Raw genomic sequence first — 20,646 nt, 5'->3', positions numbered from 1 at the left:
TGTTCGAACGGAGGGCGGGCAATACAACGACAAAATATAATCTATATTACAATTAACTAGTTTAACACAAATTGTTTCTATAGCTGAATTGTTACCCTGCACATGAAGCATGCTGCATTTAATAGATTCATGAATAAATATAGCTACACCACCATACGAATCGGCCCTATCTTGACGGAAAACAGTATAGTTCTTTACCTTCAAGAGTGAACCCGGCTCCAACCAAGTCTCACATAGGGCAGCAATGTGGATCTTTTCCCGTAGTAAAATATTTTCAAAATCTAATAACTTAGGTCTAACGCTCTGAGAGTTCCACTGTAGTATGTTCAACCGCACAAATTTGTTTTCATTCACTATTGAGGAGGTCCATTAATATCTTCGCACAGGGCCAATCAGAAACGTACTCGGCAAGGACTAACACAACCCATTCAATACACCGCTTTAGAATACTGAACATTTTAGTTTGTATAGATACACCTTTTAGAAACAAAATACTCTTTAACCGTGATAATAGCTCACTAAACTTTACATCTTTCTCTTTTTGACCTCCCTCAGTTGTATTTTCTTCGACGTTACATCCATAAGAATCCATTTTGTTTAAAGAATCAGTCAGATAATCCTCACGATCTGTTGAAGTTTTAGACACCCTAGAGTTTGGTAATTTTGTCTTCTTGATCCCTACATTCTTATTTGGTTTTCTATTAACGACGTTTGCATATGTTAATTGCTCACCAGAACACGGCTGTGGAAACAAACTGTCCTCATCAATTATGTCTAATGGCGAAAAGTAATTTATATCAGCTATGCTGGGTTCTGGCTTTCTGGGTGATTCGCTTGGCACGTAGATCGTCAGAGCCCTTTTATATGTGCAATTATACTCAGCCATTATTTCTCTTAGCTTTTTTTCCTTCAAGAAAGCAGGACAAGTTCTGGCTAGGGACATATGTTGGCCTCGGCAGTTAACACAGTAAAAGGATTTCGCTTCACAATTTGCGTGGTTTTTACCGCACTTCGGGCAAACAATCTTCGACGACGGACATCTTTTTGTAAAATGTCCCAATTTCCAACAACGAGAACATTGGGACACAGGGAATATATATGGATCTACCTTTATCTTAAGGCTGTCGACTAAGACATACGAAGGTAAGTAATTACCTTTAAAACAAATTCGAATACACTCGCTGTTTGACCAACCCTCCTTCTCAGAACTATTGCGACGTTTCAGGCGATATAAACTAACAATTTTACCGGGTTCCGGGCAGACAATGTTATTGAGAATTTCTTCATCCGTCATTTCTATCTCGACATTTCTAATGACACCATATGAAAAATTTTTCTCCATCGGTCTCTGAATACGCCAACCCATTTCCAAGAAAGCTTTACAATTTATCAACCTGTCGGCAGTTAATTCATTCATCATTTCCAAACGTAATTTGTATGGATTGATATATTTTATTCTTTCTATATCGGTTATGCTATTCTCTTTAAGTAATTTTGCGATTGTAAACTGTTTTGGTATTTTTTCTTGACTTGTGATATATATTTCAATTTTTTCATGATGTTTTAACTTCTTGTCTTTTTTTCCTACCACAGACCATTCCTGTTCATCATCCTCTTCTCTTTCCCTTTTTTCAGCTCTTAACATCTCTTCATTTTCCACGTCCACAGTAATCTCCACATTCTGCATTAAAATCTCCTCACTCATAGCACTACTGCATCGCGACATTGTAAGATCGTATTAGCTATTAATTATAAGATATGCGCAAACGCATTAGTTTCATCCTTCGGCGTATTCCCGCTAGGTATAAAACCCAACGGCGATCGTACCGAGTGAGCGTGAATTACAATGGTTAGAAATACGTAAACAAGTATGACTAATAATTATTATCTTCGCATACAGCTACCTCGTACGGATACCGACACGAGACTGGCGAAATCTAGAATTATATCGTAGGAAAGTCAAAACTGTACATTGTTTTTTTAAAGAATACTTGGCTTGATCTATAACCGATACCGAAGCCAAAAATATAGTTTTAAGAATTTTGTCTGTTTGATTAGATAATACACAGATAAACAGATGTTTGTCTGTGTGTATATCCGGGCTAAACTCAAAAAGTACTGCATGGATTTATTTTTAAATTTGGACCTGAGAAATCCCAGGGGAATGGGAACTGTGCTATGCGGGTTTATCGTTGACTACACGGTCGAAGCCGCTGGCTGATAACTATGTAGTATTACGTCCTTAGGAATAGCGTAGCTTTCTGAGAAATTTGAGTAAAATCGTTATGAACCAACCATCTAATCTTTCTTCTATAATAATTATATGTGAAACAATATTATGTTAAAAGTGATTTAAAACTAAAGTTTGGTATCGGCTCTTCTCTGAAGAAACTATTTCTGATTTATAACTATTTTTGAGTATTATGGCTAAAGTTGAGCAGCCACTATTTATTCTTCCTAAGAAACGTAACGGGAAGAAGCAAAACTCAATCGCTGGTCATGTCGATCACATAATAACTGTTCAGGTACCTATGTTTTATCACTTCTATACAATTTATTTCGTTTTTGTAATTTTTTGCGCGCTTGTTTTGCTTCTCTTTTGAGTGAGCTATTTTATTTTGATAGTTTTGATATAATAGTTTAATTCAATGGGTCCTTTTTAATTAAGAAATCCACTAAAATAAATTCATAGTTATAGAAACTCAAATTTAAAAAAAAAAAAAAACAGTGTACCTATATGTAGTTACTTTATTTTATTATAATATGAACGATAATAATTTTTTTTTATATTTGGACAGGGTGTCGCTGACGCAACTGAAGTACCCACAAAATATAAAAATGGTTTATCACCTGTTTCCGAACATGTTGCTATACATTCTACCATGGAGGGTCTAAAATCCAATATGAAAATAAATTTACCCATCATCAATGATGTCCACGATGAGGATTTAAATGAAATAAACGATCAAGCGAAGTCGGTACAGAAGAATGGATACCAACAATTAAACAACAGCCGTGAAATAATTGACCTATCGCCTATATACGAAAATTCGTCCGATGCATGCTCTAGTCATGGAGACTTGCGTGAAGATAATGAATTGCAAAAGAGTTGCCGCATACTCAATTCCGAAAACAATGAAAGCTCTTGTCCAACACCTAACAGCCTATCACAAACTCACTCGGAAAAAATAAAAAGAATAAATAGATGATAGATGCGATCCCTGTCGTTATGCAATGTATCTTCTGAATAATGAAAACAAATATTTGTCATATTAGAGGTTTTATAATCTGCTTTTGTAGGGGTATTTTCTAAGTAGCAATTATCCTTTGTCATAACTCATAACCTTAGCTTAATTTGGAAAATAGAATGATCGCTTCAACTAGCGTCTTTATGTATATAAAAATATCGTAATTAAAAGTATAATTAAGTTTAATATCAAATGAAAAAATAATGTCAATGATACTGGAAGATGAAGATGATGAAAGTATAAGTAAAAAAATTAAAAATCATTTTAGGGAAGATTTCAAATAATTTGTATACACAGTTTTGCTTTTATACTTTTTATTAAAAAGAGTATAAATGAATTTAGATATGGTTATGCAATGCTATGTGTTCAGTGTTATTCTGGTTTCGTTCTAAAACTCTAAGATAGGAGACTCTGTAGATTCTATTGTAATCGCTGGATTATCTGCAATACATGATTTAATTTTATTGCGAGTTTCAGACAGGTTAAATGGAATAAATATTTCCATAATATTATCTCCCCGCAACTGCCAATCGGTCGATTTCACATATAGACCGGCCGGCAATAATTCAACGCTTTCAAACAAAACTGTCGAACCTTCACTGCCCTTTAAGTAAATCACTCTATTGTTAATTTTAACTTCCATATCGTCAGCGGTGAGTTTTTCCGGCAGACGGTAAGTAAGTTTATAGAAATCTTGAGCCACAGTTGTGGAAACGTTGATATTACATTGTAAAAAGTCCAATTCGTTCAAAAACGAGCCGAGGTGATCAAAAGTTTTGCTTCGAGGCATTTTGTGGGGGGACAAATATTTTTCCAACTCGAGCACCCTCTCTCGGAGCTTTTGTAACTCTTGTTCTTGTTGTTTCGTTGTGGTTTTTTGTTGCTTTTGTATATCTAGCTGTTTCTGTAGTTCTTGCTGACACTGAGCTCGTTCTGTTTGTGTGATGTTTTCTTGTGCTTCTGCGCAGTTTTTCTGTGACTGTTGTTCTTGATTTTTCATTTTATTTTCTAGCTCTTGTTGCAACGCGAGCTGTTGTTGTGATTGCTGTTGACACTGATCATGTTGTAATTTTGCACTTTGTTTTTGTTCAAGCAATTTCCGCTGCTGCTCTTCTATCTGCTCTTTAAGTTCTTGTTCTTTTGCTTGCAACGTGTTTACTTGTTGCTGTAGAGCGCCTAGCTGTTGCTGGCATTGCGATCCTCCTTGTGCGCCCCGTTGTTGTTCAGCCAAATTCGCTTGTAGTTGCGTTATCAATTGTTTAAGTTGTTGTTCTTGTTGCTGATGTGACACAGCCTGTTGATTCTTTTCTTGGTGGCACTGATTTAATATTGATCGTAAGTATTGCCATGTAACAGCCGCATTTTGCCGCACCTGCGCTACCTGCTGTTGGTAGAACGCACGTTCGTTCGCTATCTGCGCCTGATAGTTGTAGATGCTCTGCTGTAGTTGCGCCACTTGCACCCTCAGGTGGTAACAGAAAAGGAAGCCATGTGACACATGGAATGTACACAGCAAAACAAATATGCGGTACATCTTTAAGGATTTATAACACTCTGTGATACGTGCTCGTTGAACCGTCCAGTATTTATATGCAAAATTATAATAAGGTTCACATCTTATCACATATTATTGTGTTATTTATTGGCCAGAATTTCCCTGTGAACTGATATATTATATTTAGAATAAAATAATGACTTTATTTAATTACCTCGTGCCGAATATTTCCTTCCTCCTATTTTGTTTTTCTTATATATTTTTTTTAATTTTGTTTTAGTAAGCGTCAGTCAGTCATATTTATTTAGTAATTTACAACAAAAATGTGTGGTGTAGATCAACTTCAAAATTATTATAAAAAAAAATCATAATCGTTGTTTGTCTGTCTGTCTCCAGGCTGTATCTCATAAACTGTGATAGCTAGGAAGCAAGATATAGAGAAGAAATTTCACAAATGGTGTATGTCCGTTGCTGCTATAACAACAAATACTAAAAATTAAAAAATATATATATATTAAGCCCCCCCCCCCCCTCCCTTAATATATTCCCATAGTACGGAACCCATCGAGTCCGACTCGCGCACGGCCGGTTTTATTTCGACCGTTCTTTTTTCATATATTTGATTATTTGTACAATTTTTTTTTCTAATTTTACACGATATTAACGTCCCTGTAACCGTGAATGTTTCATACTAATTCTATCATATCTGTACTTTCTATGAGATGATCCTAGAATGATAAAATTGATTTCGTTTCAAGTTTAATTACTTACGATTTTGTCAAATGTATTAATGTACAGGAAAACACTGCTCAATTTGACTGCCTTAATTTATTCCTATTTATATCTATCCATAAACGATGTTATCCAATGGGGAATATTCATGTTTTTCTTTTTTGTCTTAAATTAATAGTTTACTATTTTATAACGTAGAAAAAAATATTAACGGGCTTCAAAATACTCTAGATATTTTCAAAAATGAAATTCAAAACTTTTAAAAAATTTAAGCAGTTCAAACGCCGCCATTGTGCGCGCGCTTTGCGTGACGTCACATGACACGTCCAGTGGGTGTTTACCTTAGTGTTTACTGTGGAGTGATGAATACAACGTCGTGGCAAATGACGTCACATTTCTTTCGACCAGTTGCAGTGGTGGCGCGTTTTGGAAGTTTGAATTTCGCTCCCTTATTTTGCACTTTTTGAATATTATTTTAGGGGTTTAAATAATAAGTAAATAAAAAAAAATCCTTTTCATTATAATATTACGATAATAAATATTCGAAAAAAAAAATATTTTAGGCCATTTAAAATTTTATGCATATTCCCTAATCAAGATTATATTGCGATATCTTATCTTAATCTTATCTTATCTTTCTTAATAATATATATAAATCTCGTGTCACAATGTTTGTCCTCAATGGACTCCTAAACCACTTAACCGATTATAATAAAATTCGCACACCATGTGCAGTTTGATCCAACTTGAGAGATAGGATAGTTTAAATCTCAAATCGTTTAAGGCGAAGCCGCGGGCGGTAAGCTAGTTTTATATATAAATATTATTAAATATATATACAGGCGGGAATCCATACGCCGCTCCCGTTCAGCGGATCGCCGGACGGAAAGCAGACACCGCGATGGCAGAAGAGAAGAGAGAAGGGACGACAGGAGAGAGAAGAGAAGAGACGAAAGAAGAGAGTAGAAGCGGGAAGACAAGAGAAGGGAGGAGAAGCAAGAGGAGCGAAGGGACTCGCCGGCGCCCGATGTGAAGAAACCGGAGATACGGATGCCCTTTATAGTACAATGATGTTACATTTAAAAAAATAATCCATACTAATATTATAAATGCGAAAGTAACTCTGTCTGTCTGTCTGTCTGTTACTCAATTACGCCTAAACTACTGAACCAATTTTCATGAAATTTGGTATGGAGATATTTTGATACCCGAGAAAGGACATAGGCTACTTTTTATCCCGGGAAAATGACGCAATCCCGGAAATCCCACGGGAACGGGAACTATGCCGGTTTTTCTTTGACTGCGCGGGCGAAGCCGCGGGCGGAAACCTAGTATTAAAGAATATTTAGATAATTGTTTTTTATCCGTTGGTGGGGTTCGATTCTACATGTCATATCAAAAATTAGCTAGGTATACTTACTTGCTGTCAAAACTTTTTTTTTTATTAAAATTAAAATTTTATAATTTGTACCTAGATAATGAAATTTAATAGAATTCGCTGTTAAAGTATGAATAAACATTTATTTTTTATACCTATAAATAACTTTGTTTATGAAGGAAAAGTAAAGCGAGAGTGTAGATGTCTTTTTTTTCAATTGTTGTTGACCAAAACTAAAACGAGTGTGTACCTACTTATAATAGTAAACTTTGTTTTAAATTGTTACAAAAAATAATATTTTCGGTGCTATTGTTTAGTTTAACCTCTGTAAACAATGAATAAGGAAAATACGGAAACCATTATAAAATCATCAAAACCGCAACAGATAAGAAATCGTTTTATGGTCAAATGATTTTCATAGTCTTTATGATCATATTATTTCCAAACTGAAACATTTCATTATTTGAAGTTAATCACCGAAATGTCCTATCTCAAAAACTTCCTATTCCAGAATCATAATTTAGTGTTTCGATATTTTTAAATAACATTATACACAGAAAACTTTGGTCTTATTACCCATATAAATAGATCCCAAAAAAGCCTAAATTTAAATTCTACATAAGATAAATTAATTTTATTATTTAATTTATGGCATCAAAAAGTCTTACAATTGAAGGTCTAAAACCAAAAAAGAGTTTTATCATAGCTCTGTAACTAATTTCACGGTAAATACGTCATTTGTAGTAATAACATGTTTTTAACATAAACCCTACAGCTACGTGCCTAATATTTTAACTGTATTCATAACCACGGTTCAACTCTTCTCTCCGTTAAATGAACGCTTAAAGGGCAGGGAAAGTTGTTTTATGGACAGATAAGGAAATATAGTTAATATGTTTAATATTTAATGTTTGTTCGAAGAAAGTGAGGTAGGGGTTCTGAAATTCTAAATAATACTTAGGTATTGAAAGTATAAGAATACCAAACGTAAAAACTTAGAAAAACATAATTGATTCGATTCAGAGAAATCACTATAGTTTTTCAGGTGATAAGTAAAATTATCCAATTATAAGTTTTTACATTCATGATTTGGATGGACGACATGATGAAGTTTAAAACCGATAAAAAATCTAAATTTCAATAAAAAGGTCATAAAATAAGTATCCCATCTCTTTTTCTTTCAGAGACGAATAACAATATTGATTTGTTCATACTTAGGTTAACAAAAGGTTTCAGTAATTACATTGTTTATATACCCTTAATAAACTTCCATATATACTACAAAATGAAGAACAACAACAAATTAACATGTTACACAGTAAAATAACAACAGAATGTCAATTCTGTCCACTGACGCATAACATGGAAATGTTTCACGTCGAACGAAATGGCGGTGAAAGTGCGACAATTATAGTTTGAATTATAATTAATTAACCTCACTTTATGCCTTGAACTGTAGCTTTAGTTATAAAACTGGTCCAACGTAATTCCATTGCGTCATAGATGACCCAATAGATCGTCGATTATCAATAGATTTTTTGCGCTTGAGAACGATATTTTTTAAAGAAGCTTGCTGACTTTATGTATGGGACAATTAATAGATACAATTTTTTTCTTTTAACAAAATGAATCCATACAACTAGAGCACATGAAAACATATTAGGGCATTTTCGCCAAAATGTCTACAATCCAATTCACGGGATGTCCCACACATAAAAATTGCAATAAACTCAGGATTTTATGATTTAGAAGTGTTGAATTAATTTTAAATAGTTAAGGATGACTTAAGATTTCTTGTTTTAATTTTACTATATGAGAAAATTAAACCAAAGTTCCAAAATTTAATCCTGAAAACTGACATCTTACGGATTGCAGTACTGTCCCCTTTTCGAAATGTGATCTTTATTTAACAATTTCTCAGCAATTTCGCTATTTATTACTTACTGCAAACGTTTAAATTATTGTAATTTCGTTGTAGTTTTCAAGTGTAATAAACTCATAATACATTTTAATACAATTATATTATTTTAAATTAGTTTTAATTAAAGAATGTCAGTACCATAATATTTTTATTTTTAGGCTTTATTTTCCCCAAATATATATAAACTGTATTTTAAAACTTTTTTCAATATTTTTTTTTTTTTCATTTTTGCTTCCAACTGTTCATTATAATATTTGAGCGCAACCAATCATACTGCATATAAACTTAATATTATAGAAGTTTCTAGCAAGACCTTGTTTGTCAAATTATGATATGCAATTAAGAACTTAATCATGAGATACACTTACACTATACATAATATTACATCTGTAATCTATACTAATATTATAAAGCTGAAGAGTTTGTTTGTTTGTTTGAACGCACTAATCTCGGGAACTACTGGTCCGATTTGAAAAATTCTTTCGGTGTTAGATAGCCCATTTATCGAGGAAGGTTATAGGCTATATTTTATCACGCTACGGGCAACAGGAGTGGAGCCACGGGGGTGAAACCGCGCGGAGCAGCTAGTGTATTATGTTTTTGCTACCATACTCCATGTATATACAACCTATTTAATAAGTAAGCCTATGCCAATAAGTATGTGGTCTTTGATTTGATTTTATAATTTGTTTTAATTGATAGGATTCTTCGGGTATTCATAGTAAAATAATCTAGGATTGAAATCTGATCTGTGTAAATCTAATATATATTATAAAGGCGAAAGTTTGTAAGGATGTATGGATGTATGGATGTTTGTTACTCTTTCACGTAAAAACTACTGAACCGATTACAATGAAATTTAGCACACATATAGAGGGTAACTTGAATTAACACATAGGATAGTTTTTATCCCGGAAATCCCACGGGAACGGGAACTATGCGGGTTTTCCTTTGCAAACGCGGGCGAAGCCGCAGGCGGAAATCTAGTATATTACAAAGGCGAAAGTTTGTATGGATGTATGAATGTTTATTACTCTTTCACGTAAAAACTACTGAACCGATTACAATGAAATTTAGCACACATATAGAGGGTAACTTGAATTAACACATAGGATAGTTTTTATCCCGGAAATCCCACGGGAACGGGAACTATGCGGGTTTTCCTTTGCAAACGCGGGCGAAGCCGCGGGCGGAAATCTATTAAGTTTATAAAGATTGTTTATAAATAATCATTTTAATTAATTTTCCATTAAACGTGGCGCTATTCTTAGTATATTATTACGGATAGATAACTTTATATTATTAATAGATGCAAGACCGCATCGAGGTCACATTGTTAGATGCACTATAATCTAGACTTAGTAATATGAACGAAGTAAACTTAGGTAATTTAAAAGTAGAGCGGAAAGATTATGTAGAGGTTTATTAGATAAATGCATATAAACAAATTAAAAAATTCATGGTTCCTTGTAATTGAGATTTCTATTTATGTATGTAGTATAATTTCATTTATCATCTATCTCATGACACTATTTTGTTTGATATACCTATAAAGTCTACCCAAAATATTTATATATGCAAGCACTAAACGCATTTAAAATTAATGTATTAATTTGGTGAAATTATTTTGTTCAAATAATTGTGCATTAGAAACTTAATATAATGTTTAAACTACGATATCCATCCCTGTTTTCCTCTTTTCTATTAAATATGTACTCGACTCCAATTGTAAATTACCTACATACGTGTTATAATAAATAAAATAAGCCTTTATTACTATTTACAATTTGTTACAACTTAAGTATCTTCTACAATAAATATTTACAATTTTCTTAAACAATTACTTTCGTGTTATAATAAACCAACATTAATACGATATATATATATATATATATATATATATATATATATATATATATATATATATATATATATCTAAATATTAATCATGTTAATTACAAGATGTTAATGTAATAATCTCAAACAACACAGTGAAGCTTGATTGATGTACAAACCATCTCACACTGATGTATGAGTGATGTTAATCAGCTGAATATAATTTAAATCAGTACCATCATTAATCTACCCGGATTATCTAATAAGAAAACAACTTTAATGTAAATTATATAAAAAACCATTACAATTCTAATAAGTACTAAATAACACGTCCAAATGTTGAAAGTTAAGTTTAAACGTGCGGCAACTTTTCAGATATAATTTTAATATAAGACATCAATATTTTTAAAGTGAAACTTCTTTATCAGGGTTGGAAAAAAATTTAGTGTAACATTTTCTCGTTACGCGTGACATTTTTCCGTTACGCGCCATCTTTTTCTTATCCATACCACTCGTGATTTGATGTATTTCTGTAATGTTTATATGCAACTTTACAGTAAGTTATTTTTTGAAAAATAAGGTCATAAAGAAGTTTCACTTGTTACACTAGTACACGCACACATTTTTTTTCATGTTTGTTATGTTTTATACACTAAATAACAAGTATTTAAAACAGACAACGGAAAAGCGTTCTAAAATTTCATCAGAAGACCACATTCTACTAAAAAGGTCAATTTTAAGCTATAAGAAACATGGAAAATTACTCGTATATAACACTTTTAATAAATTATTTGTTGTACGAATTAGGCACAATGTGAAACCTCGATTACTTAATGCAGGATATCATGAAATCTATTAAATTATTATACAGGGTGTCCCACTATTGGTATACTAAGCGCGAAGGGACTTGTAGTTTTGCATACACTGATCACGTAAAAAATACTTAAACAACAAAATTACGTCAAAAATTTTTTGCTAAATTTTTCCTGAAAATCCATGTTTTATTCTCTAGCTTCGCGCAGCCGGCATATACCGCTTCTCTAATGTGAGCATTTTGTCTATGAAACACAATCTTAAACGATATCTCACGTGCTGGTGGCAAAGTTGGGCGGGTTGCTTGTTATGGGTTTACACATAGAGTTTTAAGAATTCATCTATTTGAAAAAAAAATGCGTCTGGAATTTTATAAGTATTTTTACGTACTCAGTGTATGCAAAACTATAACCTCCTTTGATCTTAGTATACCAACAGTGGGACACCCTGTATAACGTAACTGTTAATCTTATCCAAATGATATTGACTTCAAAGTTAATTTAACAATTTAGATACGAAATGTATTAAATCATAGATATAAATTTAATTGTTTAACATAAGAAAGTAATTTACTAGAGATAAGCTTAACTTTGTATACATCGGAATATGGTTCAAGCCATCATAAAATTCAATACAAACTACTGAAAGCAAAAATTAATTTACATAATTATACGAATAAAATACAAAGTAAATCCTCAAAAGCTAAAGTTGTCAGAATAAAGCGTATAAAAGCCAAACGAAGATAATTGTAATATATTTTTTACTAGTTTTCTCTTAATAGACCTTCGTACACACCAATTCCTTCACCCAAATTAATGATTTGCACAACATTGTTAATGAGCAGCAAAAACTATGAAGACTTCAATTAATCTTGGCATTGACCATTATAACCTAAATCTCTTACAAAAACTTCATCATACTATCAAATTGGTTCTGATGTTAATGCTAAAATAAATTTATTATGCAGCTCGTATGATATAACGTGACATTTACGTAATGACTGATCAAGTGACTGATTGAAGGAAAACTTGATTAGATTGTGTTATATTTAGCTAAGTATGCTGAGAACAACTCCGCTGAATAAAACAATCTGTCACATCGTAATAGGCCATTTAGTGAATAAAACAGGATTACATCACTTAAAAATATCAATAAATTATTTTCTGCTATCATCTCATATAGTCCATGATCTATATATTCAATGGGTTAGGAAGATATAGGATGTAAATCCTACACATTTTGTGATTAAACATTTTGAACAGGCTACATATAGAAAGATTTGACAATAAGGAGCCAGTTTGGAATCATATTACACGTTTGTAAAAACCTATAGTCTATACGTTTAAAAATGAATGAACGTCTGTATGTCCTTTATAGAATAGAATATGACTATGCATTTGTTACTAATCATATTGTGCATGAGCCTACGAAGATTTCTGAGTTGATACGATCAATCTTCAATTGTGTACCACAATCAAAACAGGGTTACGCAGCTAGTTAATTATAGAAACATTTTTACCTAATAAAGTGCTATAACAATCCAAGCAATTTACCCAAAAAAAATATTAGACATAATAATTATCCGAACTTAGATCAAATTAGATATTTCTCCATAACGAAGGTCGCTGTAGAAGGTTTCGTTTGAAACGGAAGTTTGATTTGACAACACAATACTACTGAAACTATTGTTTCCATCTGTACTGAGATTACGGACAAATATAATTAATATTTAATAGTTAAAAAAAAAACCTTGTTGACTCAACTTTGCTATAAAACCTTAAAAATTTGGATTTGCGTTTCATTTCATTTCCCTTAGCCGTTCCATAAAAATGACACCTTACGTGTTAACATTAACAGTATTCTAGGATTTAATCCAAATTGTTTCAATAATTTATATACATATTGCAATAGACATAGGTACTGATTACTCACATTGATTAAAACTTTAATCAAACAAGCAGGCACAAACCTATAACTTCGTTTTACAAACTTTCGTTTACGAAACTTAACATATTATATATGCAACCCATGAATAATATAATATATGACTGCACTATAATAGAAAACACACTTTCAGTAATTACGCGACGGATTGGATCTGCGACTTTCTCGCTAATATCACTAAAATATATGTTATTATTATAAGTTAACATTGCACTTTATGTTAAACACACAGTTTTTAAAAGCTGTATGTAATAAATCTAAATGTTCAAATAGTAAGCTTCCAAATATTTATAAATTAAGACTTCTTAAAAGCCTCTTTTATGTCGTTATCACCATTATAATATTATCTATACTAATATTATAAAGCTTGATCTGAATCTGAAGAGTTTGTTTGTTTGTTAGTTTGAACGCGCTAATCTCGGGAACTACTGGTCCGATTTGAAAAATTCTTTCGATGTTAGATAGCCCATTTATCGAGGAAGGTTATTAAGGCTATATTATATCATCACGCTACGACCAACAGGGAGCCACGGGTGTGAAACCGCGCGGAGCAGCTAGTGTATTATAAAACCAATAATTTATATGATACATCTATAGTGAAGTAGAAATCTATCAGATCTTTAAAAATTTCAAGTATATTTCATTTCATTTATTATAGAGATTGCATAAAAATAATTCAAATCACGCCACTCACATATCTTCAGAAATAACAGAACTATAATTGAAATAAAATTATCCTAAATGATAGCTCACATCTATAACTATCGCATCGGAGTCAGACGAACGTGTAGGAATTACGATGTGCAATTGTTAACAGATTGTTGCTTGCAAATATCGAATACCTTTCGAATATTTATGGCTAAATTAAATGGTTGTTTAGCTAATGTTCACAGGAAGATTATATGTACTTGCTTTTGTTTATAGCGATCGATTGTTGCGTTTTTGTTGACGCTAATTTCTCACGAGTGTGTAAGAAATTATTTTCCTGGTTATCAACTTATTTCTATGACCATTGATTTTTTAACGCTGTCAAAATACTGAAATGATCGAGCAATTTCGATGGAATAAATAGTATTTTAACTTTATTTTTTAGGAACTAAAGATTTTGTAATTTTAATTTTCATCGAATTGAAGATTCATATTATAGTAGAGATGCATGTATACGCAAATAAATTGCCATGTTGCCATGCCATGTACAATAATCAAAGGGTTTGTTTATTATAAATTCTATTTGTAATACATTAATTGAGATATTATGTAATGTAAACTCTACATTTATAAAACTCTATATTTATTAATATTGCATTTAAACAATTTGTAAACTGTTAGCATATTTTTTAATAAATAAATTTTATGAATGTCGGTGTTTATCATAGCATTCTAGCTGCACCACACTCTGATGCAGCTAGAATGCTATTTAACTTTAAATTTAAAATATAGTTTATATAGTTCGTTGTTAAATATTTGTATAAGGTACGATGGGATTGTCATCGTCCTTTAGGACAAAAATCCCCAAATAAAAAAAGATTAAAAAAAAAAAAAAAAAAGTGCGACACAAATCTAGTATCATGAATTCGTGAGCAAAGCGAATTGTTTTCATTCAATCTATCAATAATTTACGAACCGGACTTAATTTGATTCACTCAACTATTTTGAAAAGCCCAGTCCTTGTAATTTAAATACGGATAATGACGGAATAAAGTTTCTGTGTTAACAAAAGTGACAACAATAAAATTTCATTTAAAATATACATAAGTGTACCAAACATAAAACAGCATATAAATATTTATATAATATTAGGTATGTGAATGTTTTAAATCAAATTTCATCTCACTTAACAAGTTTAATCAATGAATGCGAATTATAATAACTGAAAAAGTAATTCTCACAAGAAATCGATAAAAAAATCGATTCACAAAACTCGTTAAGTATTAAAATCGATGTTTATAAAAAGGTTGTGCAAGTTAGCCGTGGCAGCCAACCGTCGATTGTCACACAACCTTGATTACTTAACAAGACACGAGGTACTAATAGCATTGTTGATAATCGCAGTATGATAACTATATTTTGTGGATTGTTAAACTGTATATGTTATGATATATAAATTGGCTATTAAATCTAGACTACTTAGAAACTGAAAATCTCGTTACAATAATATCTTGATTAAAATATAAATTTAAACATTTACTGACTATTAAAATAATCACTCATACAACATCTACACATACACATACACACACACTCATATACACGCACGCATACACACACGCACATATGCACACTTGATATTTAAATGGCAATTAAACTTGGAAATATTTTTTATGTACCTAATACGGCGAAAGAGATTGAGCCCCACAACACAGGGGATCCTAGTGTGGGGTTCAATGCAGCACATGTAACTATATTATGTAACATTTCTTGTAATTAATAAAGAAATTTTTCATTTTCATTTCATATTTGGTATAGGCACTGATAATATTTGAAATATTGTATTGCGCGTGCGCATTTACATATTGAAATTTTATACTTCATGGGTATTTTGGAAAACACGATAGCGATAACAAAAAGGGTGTTTAACAGTTGCTTCTAACTGGTTAGGATTGTCTTATTTAACTTAAAACGTTTTGGAGCTAAACAAACATTTAATAAAAGTCACAGTACCTACGCATTTTTACATGAAAAATATTGCTCAAAGTAGATAAGCTTTTTACTCAAAACTACGATACTGCTGCAGCAACAACAACAAGCTTTAACAGTTGCAGTTGTTATTATTGGTCGTTAATAAATCACGCATTGGACCCCTGGGGATTCGATGAAAGCAAAGTTAAATATGGAAATGGAAAGCAAAAATCATCAAACAATAGTAGCATATTAATCTATACTATCTATACTAATATTATAAAGAGGAAAGGTTTGTAATTATGTATGTATGTATGGTTATCACGCATAAACTACTGGACCGATTTCAAAAATTCTTTCACCATTACAAAGCTGCATCTTCACTGAGCAACATAGGCTAGGTTTTATCCAGGAAATCCCACGGGAACGGGAACTATGCGGGTTTTTCTTTGAAAACGCGAGTGAAGCCGCAGGCGGAAAACTAGTTAAAATATATTTATTTCACTTAGAAATTTGTAGTACTGCTACTATCTTGTTTTGAACGAATTATTGAATTTGTATATTATCGATAATTAACGCTAGATTTCAACATGTCAACTTTAAGAACAGGCATAGTAATTATATTATGAATTGCCTAAGATTTTAGATCAATATACTAGGTGCTTTTAGTACTTGAATATGTAACTAGACCGGATTTATCGTATTCGCACTTTAAATATAAACTTATTCACACACGAAAAGAAAAAATAAATTGTTTCTTTTATTGGAAGGTTTAATGTAGAGATAGTTTTTACATCATATTATAAGCTAACTTTACTCGAAAATATGTATTAAAAACCTTAAATGAATGCACTGTATTTAGTTAATAACTTAATACATTTACAGTTTACTAGACGTGTAGAGATTATGTCATGTAGAGTGGGCTCACCTGTTATTTAACTCTATTTATTTATTAAATACCAAACAAAAGGTTTATAATTACATCAGACACTTAATTTAAAAATATGTACGTCCTTACCTGTACAGTTCGGATGGCATTGGAAGCTACGAGCAGCAGAAACAGCGCGATTGCGCCCCACCACACGCCAGCCCGCATCCTTTCTGAAACAATAAAATTAAAATAAGTTTCAAGAAAAAACTTCACTACATGGTATAAAACAAAGTCGCTTTCTCCGTTCCTATGTATGCTTAAATCTTTAAAACTACGCAACAGTTTTAGATGCGGTTTTTTTAATAGATAGAGTGATTCAAGAAAAGGGTTTTAGTATATTATAATTTATTAGGTTTTAGACAAAGCGGGTGAAGCCGCGGGCGGAAAGCTAGTTATAAATAATGTAAAAGAAGAAAAACAAATTTAAAATAAAATCGAGTTTAAAGGAATCGATTTCATACTTATACAGATGCAAAACGTGGTAAAAATAGGTGGAATAACGCTTTACAAAAATTAATAAAAGTAGTTAGTCAGTAATTAGTAAAATTATTGAAATCCAAATAAAACTTATTAAAACGATTTATATAATGTATAATCTTCTTATATATAAAAATGAATCGCAAAATGTGTTGGTAAGCGCATAACTCGAGAACGACTGAACCGATTTCGATAGTTCTTTTTTTATTATATTCCTTGAAGTACGACGATGGTTTTTATGTAGAGAAAACGTAAACATGTACCACGGGCGAAGCCGGGGCGGACCGCTAGTAACTTATAATATTGAAACATTTTTAAATGGAGGGAAAAGGAAGAAAGAACAACCTGGAAGTAATGATAATAAGTTTTTAAAATTATTTGCAATAATATTTAAAAATAAATGCAAATATGTAGAGCCTTAAAATAGGAAAATTGTAATTATTCTGATATTAAAATGACATCACTGTAAATGTAAAATTGGGTTTAACTAAAAGGGACCAAAACCTATATACTTGTGAATTAAATTTCCGTTCTAGTTAAACGACCTTCAGCTTTCGAGACAAAATGTCCGCAAGTCACTGCACAAAATGACAATTTTTAATAACAAAACCTTATAAGGTCCCTTGATATGTAAAAACTTCTCGACATGGTTTTTTTTTAAATGTTACTAATCCATACTAATATTATAAATGCGAAAGTAACTCTGTCTGTCTGTCTGTTACTCAATCACGCCTTAACTACTGCACCAATTTTCATGAAATTTGGTATAGAGATATTTTGATACCCGAGAAAGGACATAGGCTACTTTTTACCCCGGGACATAGGATAGGTTTTATCCCGGAAATCCCACGGGAACGGGAACTATGCGGGTTAATCTTTGACTATGCGAGCAAAGCCGCGGGTGGAAAGATAGTCTTATATAAGTCTTAAATAAGTATCTGAGAAAACAGCATCATTAGACAAACGAAAGTTGTTAAAGTCATGATTAGACGCTTCTATGCTTTATGTTTGACTATTCATGTATTTTAATGTGTTCCCATATCGTTATAAGTATTATATCGCTGGAGGACGTGTTAAATAGTTGTCTTAATTCACAGCTTTTTAGTTATCTCTAGATATCATTAAATTATTCTTGCACTTAAACAACGTGGTGCTTTTAAAAATAATTGATTAAATTCAAATTCAAATTAGTTTTATTCAATCAAACTTAACCTAACTTTAGAGCTAAATACATTAGGTGTTGTACATATTATGTTTAATGATAGACCGTATGTATCAATCATCGGTTCGAGACTGGCATCTTTTCTAATTAAATAAATTAAGAGATCCATTTGTTATTAACTTTATATTTTAAATACAGGAGACAAAGAACCTATCGAACAAATATTCATGCAAACTTCCCATTAAAAGCGATATAATTATCACCTATTTTACTTATAAGCCTCTCCTTTTAAGTCAAAGAAACCTATTAAAAATTTCTATCACTCTTTTCATACCTACACATGTGACAAAATCAGATTAAGAGTTTACGTGTGAAAATAAAGATCGCTAAGTAATGAATTACAAGATAATCGCCGTTGTGTGTTATTTAATTTGAAACAAAAGAATGTAGATATTTATAACAATTCCAGAGTAATTTGCGACACTGGTCATTGGCCGAGAAAGTAAACGCACATAATTACATAGTGTGAGCTAACGTCTCGCACATACATATTAAATATTTTACACGATAAGTCACGAAATTTGAATAATGATGACGATTAACATTTTATTGGAGTATCGAAGCAGATTATGTATTAGTTTGTATTTGCAAACTGATGATACACGACGATTGATATTGATTTATACGCTATAAATAGGGACTTTATTTATACTAATATTATAAAGCTGAAGAGTTTGTTTGTTTGCTTGAACGCGCTAACCACGGGTCCGATTTGAAAAGAATATTTTACTGTTAGGTGGTTCCTCCAGAAATGCTAAGAGCAAAAGGAGCGGAGCAATGCGGCTAAAACCGCGGGGTACAGCTAGTCAACTATAAAGTGATATGTAGTAAGATTGTTTATCAAAAGTGATACTGTATTTAAAAATTCACATTTGAAAGGTGGTAGTTTAAATAAATGAAAATCTGCTGCGTAAGCACGCGTAAAAGTTCTTAATATGTTTTGAATGTTAAGCGATTTGAGTTACTGTTGCCAATTATAAAGTTTTTAGTGTGAGAGACTACTATCTATAAAATCTTAAAACCTGCTACCAATAACTACGGAGTGGCTTCCATTTAATTGCTGTGTTGTGAACATTAAACACTTTCCCATTCGATTCGATGTTTAAGATTCTTAATTGATGAATATTCTCACATGTTAATTCTTGTAAATAAAACACATTTCTTCATTATGGCCCAGTTATTATCAACTTTGTTACTAATTATAATTTCTTTGTACGTTTGAATGAATCGGTAAATTCCATAATAGTTGATTGAAAAGCTAATAATAAATAAATAATTGAACTACATTCGGAAGCCTATTTAATTCTGGGTCTTGTTGGTCAATAAACCAGTGATCTATGAAATTCATTGCAAAACTGAATGTATAATACTATACGCAAAAATTCTTGCTACCAAACAATAATTTATAACTCCATTTTCGGTTTTAATTATATATTACTTTCTCCGATTTCAACTGATTGATTTACGACAAATGCATACAATTTATTACTTAAAACTGTTTTTATAATTCCTAATGTTTTTGAATGTGAAAGTTCGTTCGTTCGTATTATCAATTATATATCATTGCGGTAATTTAGATCGTTCGATCAAACCGAAAATTAGAATTTCCGCTCCATTTGGGCATTTGTTTTATGTAATAATCATAAACTTTTAAAATATGTTTTTTTTTTTCTTATTTTTAGCACTAATTTCTCCGCATCTATAAATTCCTCATAACGTTAACATTATTGTTATAAAACCGTTTAAAATTTAACAGAATATAGGCAAGTTACTAGGTGGTTATTATTCTATGATATAGGTCATTTGAACAGATGGTAATATTCTTTACAAGTTAAACTGGACACAATCAATGTATGAAATATTTTTTTTGATCTCCATTCACATATCATGTGTAATTCTTTAAACATGACAGATAAACTTGCTTATAATATAACGGAAAGTCTTATAGATAGGGAGGCGAGGTAGCTAAATGGCGTAATTAAACGGCGCCGTCGAGACTTATCAAAATCGATAGATAAAATAATTTCGAA

The 20,646-nt window shown here is 31.7% G+C and overlaps 1 protein-coding gene and 1 long non-coding RNA gene across 19 annotated transcripts in view; one reads left to right on the top strand and one right to left on the bottom strand.

Moving 5' to 3' along the window:
* The window catches only part of LOC123692139 (cell wall protein DAN4-like), an 89,447-nt gene that overhangs the window by 51,661 nt on the left and 17,140 nt on the right, over positions 1-20,646 (bottom strand). For all 18 annotated transcript variants that reach the window (XM_045636795.1, XM_045636804.1, XM_045636806.1 and 15 more), the window contains exon 3: positions 17,005-17,087. In XM_045636795.1, coding sequence (XP_045492751.1) covers positions 17,005-17,082 — 78 coding nt within the window. In that variant the 5' untranslated portion in view covers positions 17,083-17,087. The remainder of the gene's footprint in view (positions 1-17,004; positions 17,088-20,646) is intronic.
* On the top strand, positions 2,433-2,871 carry LOC123692152. The gene is made up of 2 exons (XR_006751495.1): positions 2,433-2,525; positions 2,799-2,871. It is a non-coding gene; the product is annotated as an uncharacterized LOC123692152 (long non-coding RNA).

This window comes from Colias croceus, chromosome 5, assembly GCF_905220415.1.
Source record: "Colias croceus chromosome 5, ilColCroc2.1".
NCBI lineage: Eukaryota > Metazoa > Arthropoda > Insecta > Lepidoptera > Pieridae > Colias > Colias croceus.
This window is presented reverse-complemented; position numbering and strand designations above follow the sequence as displayed.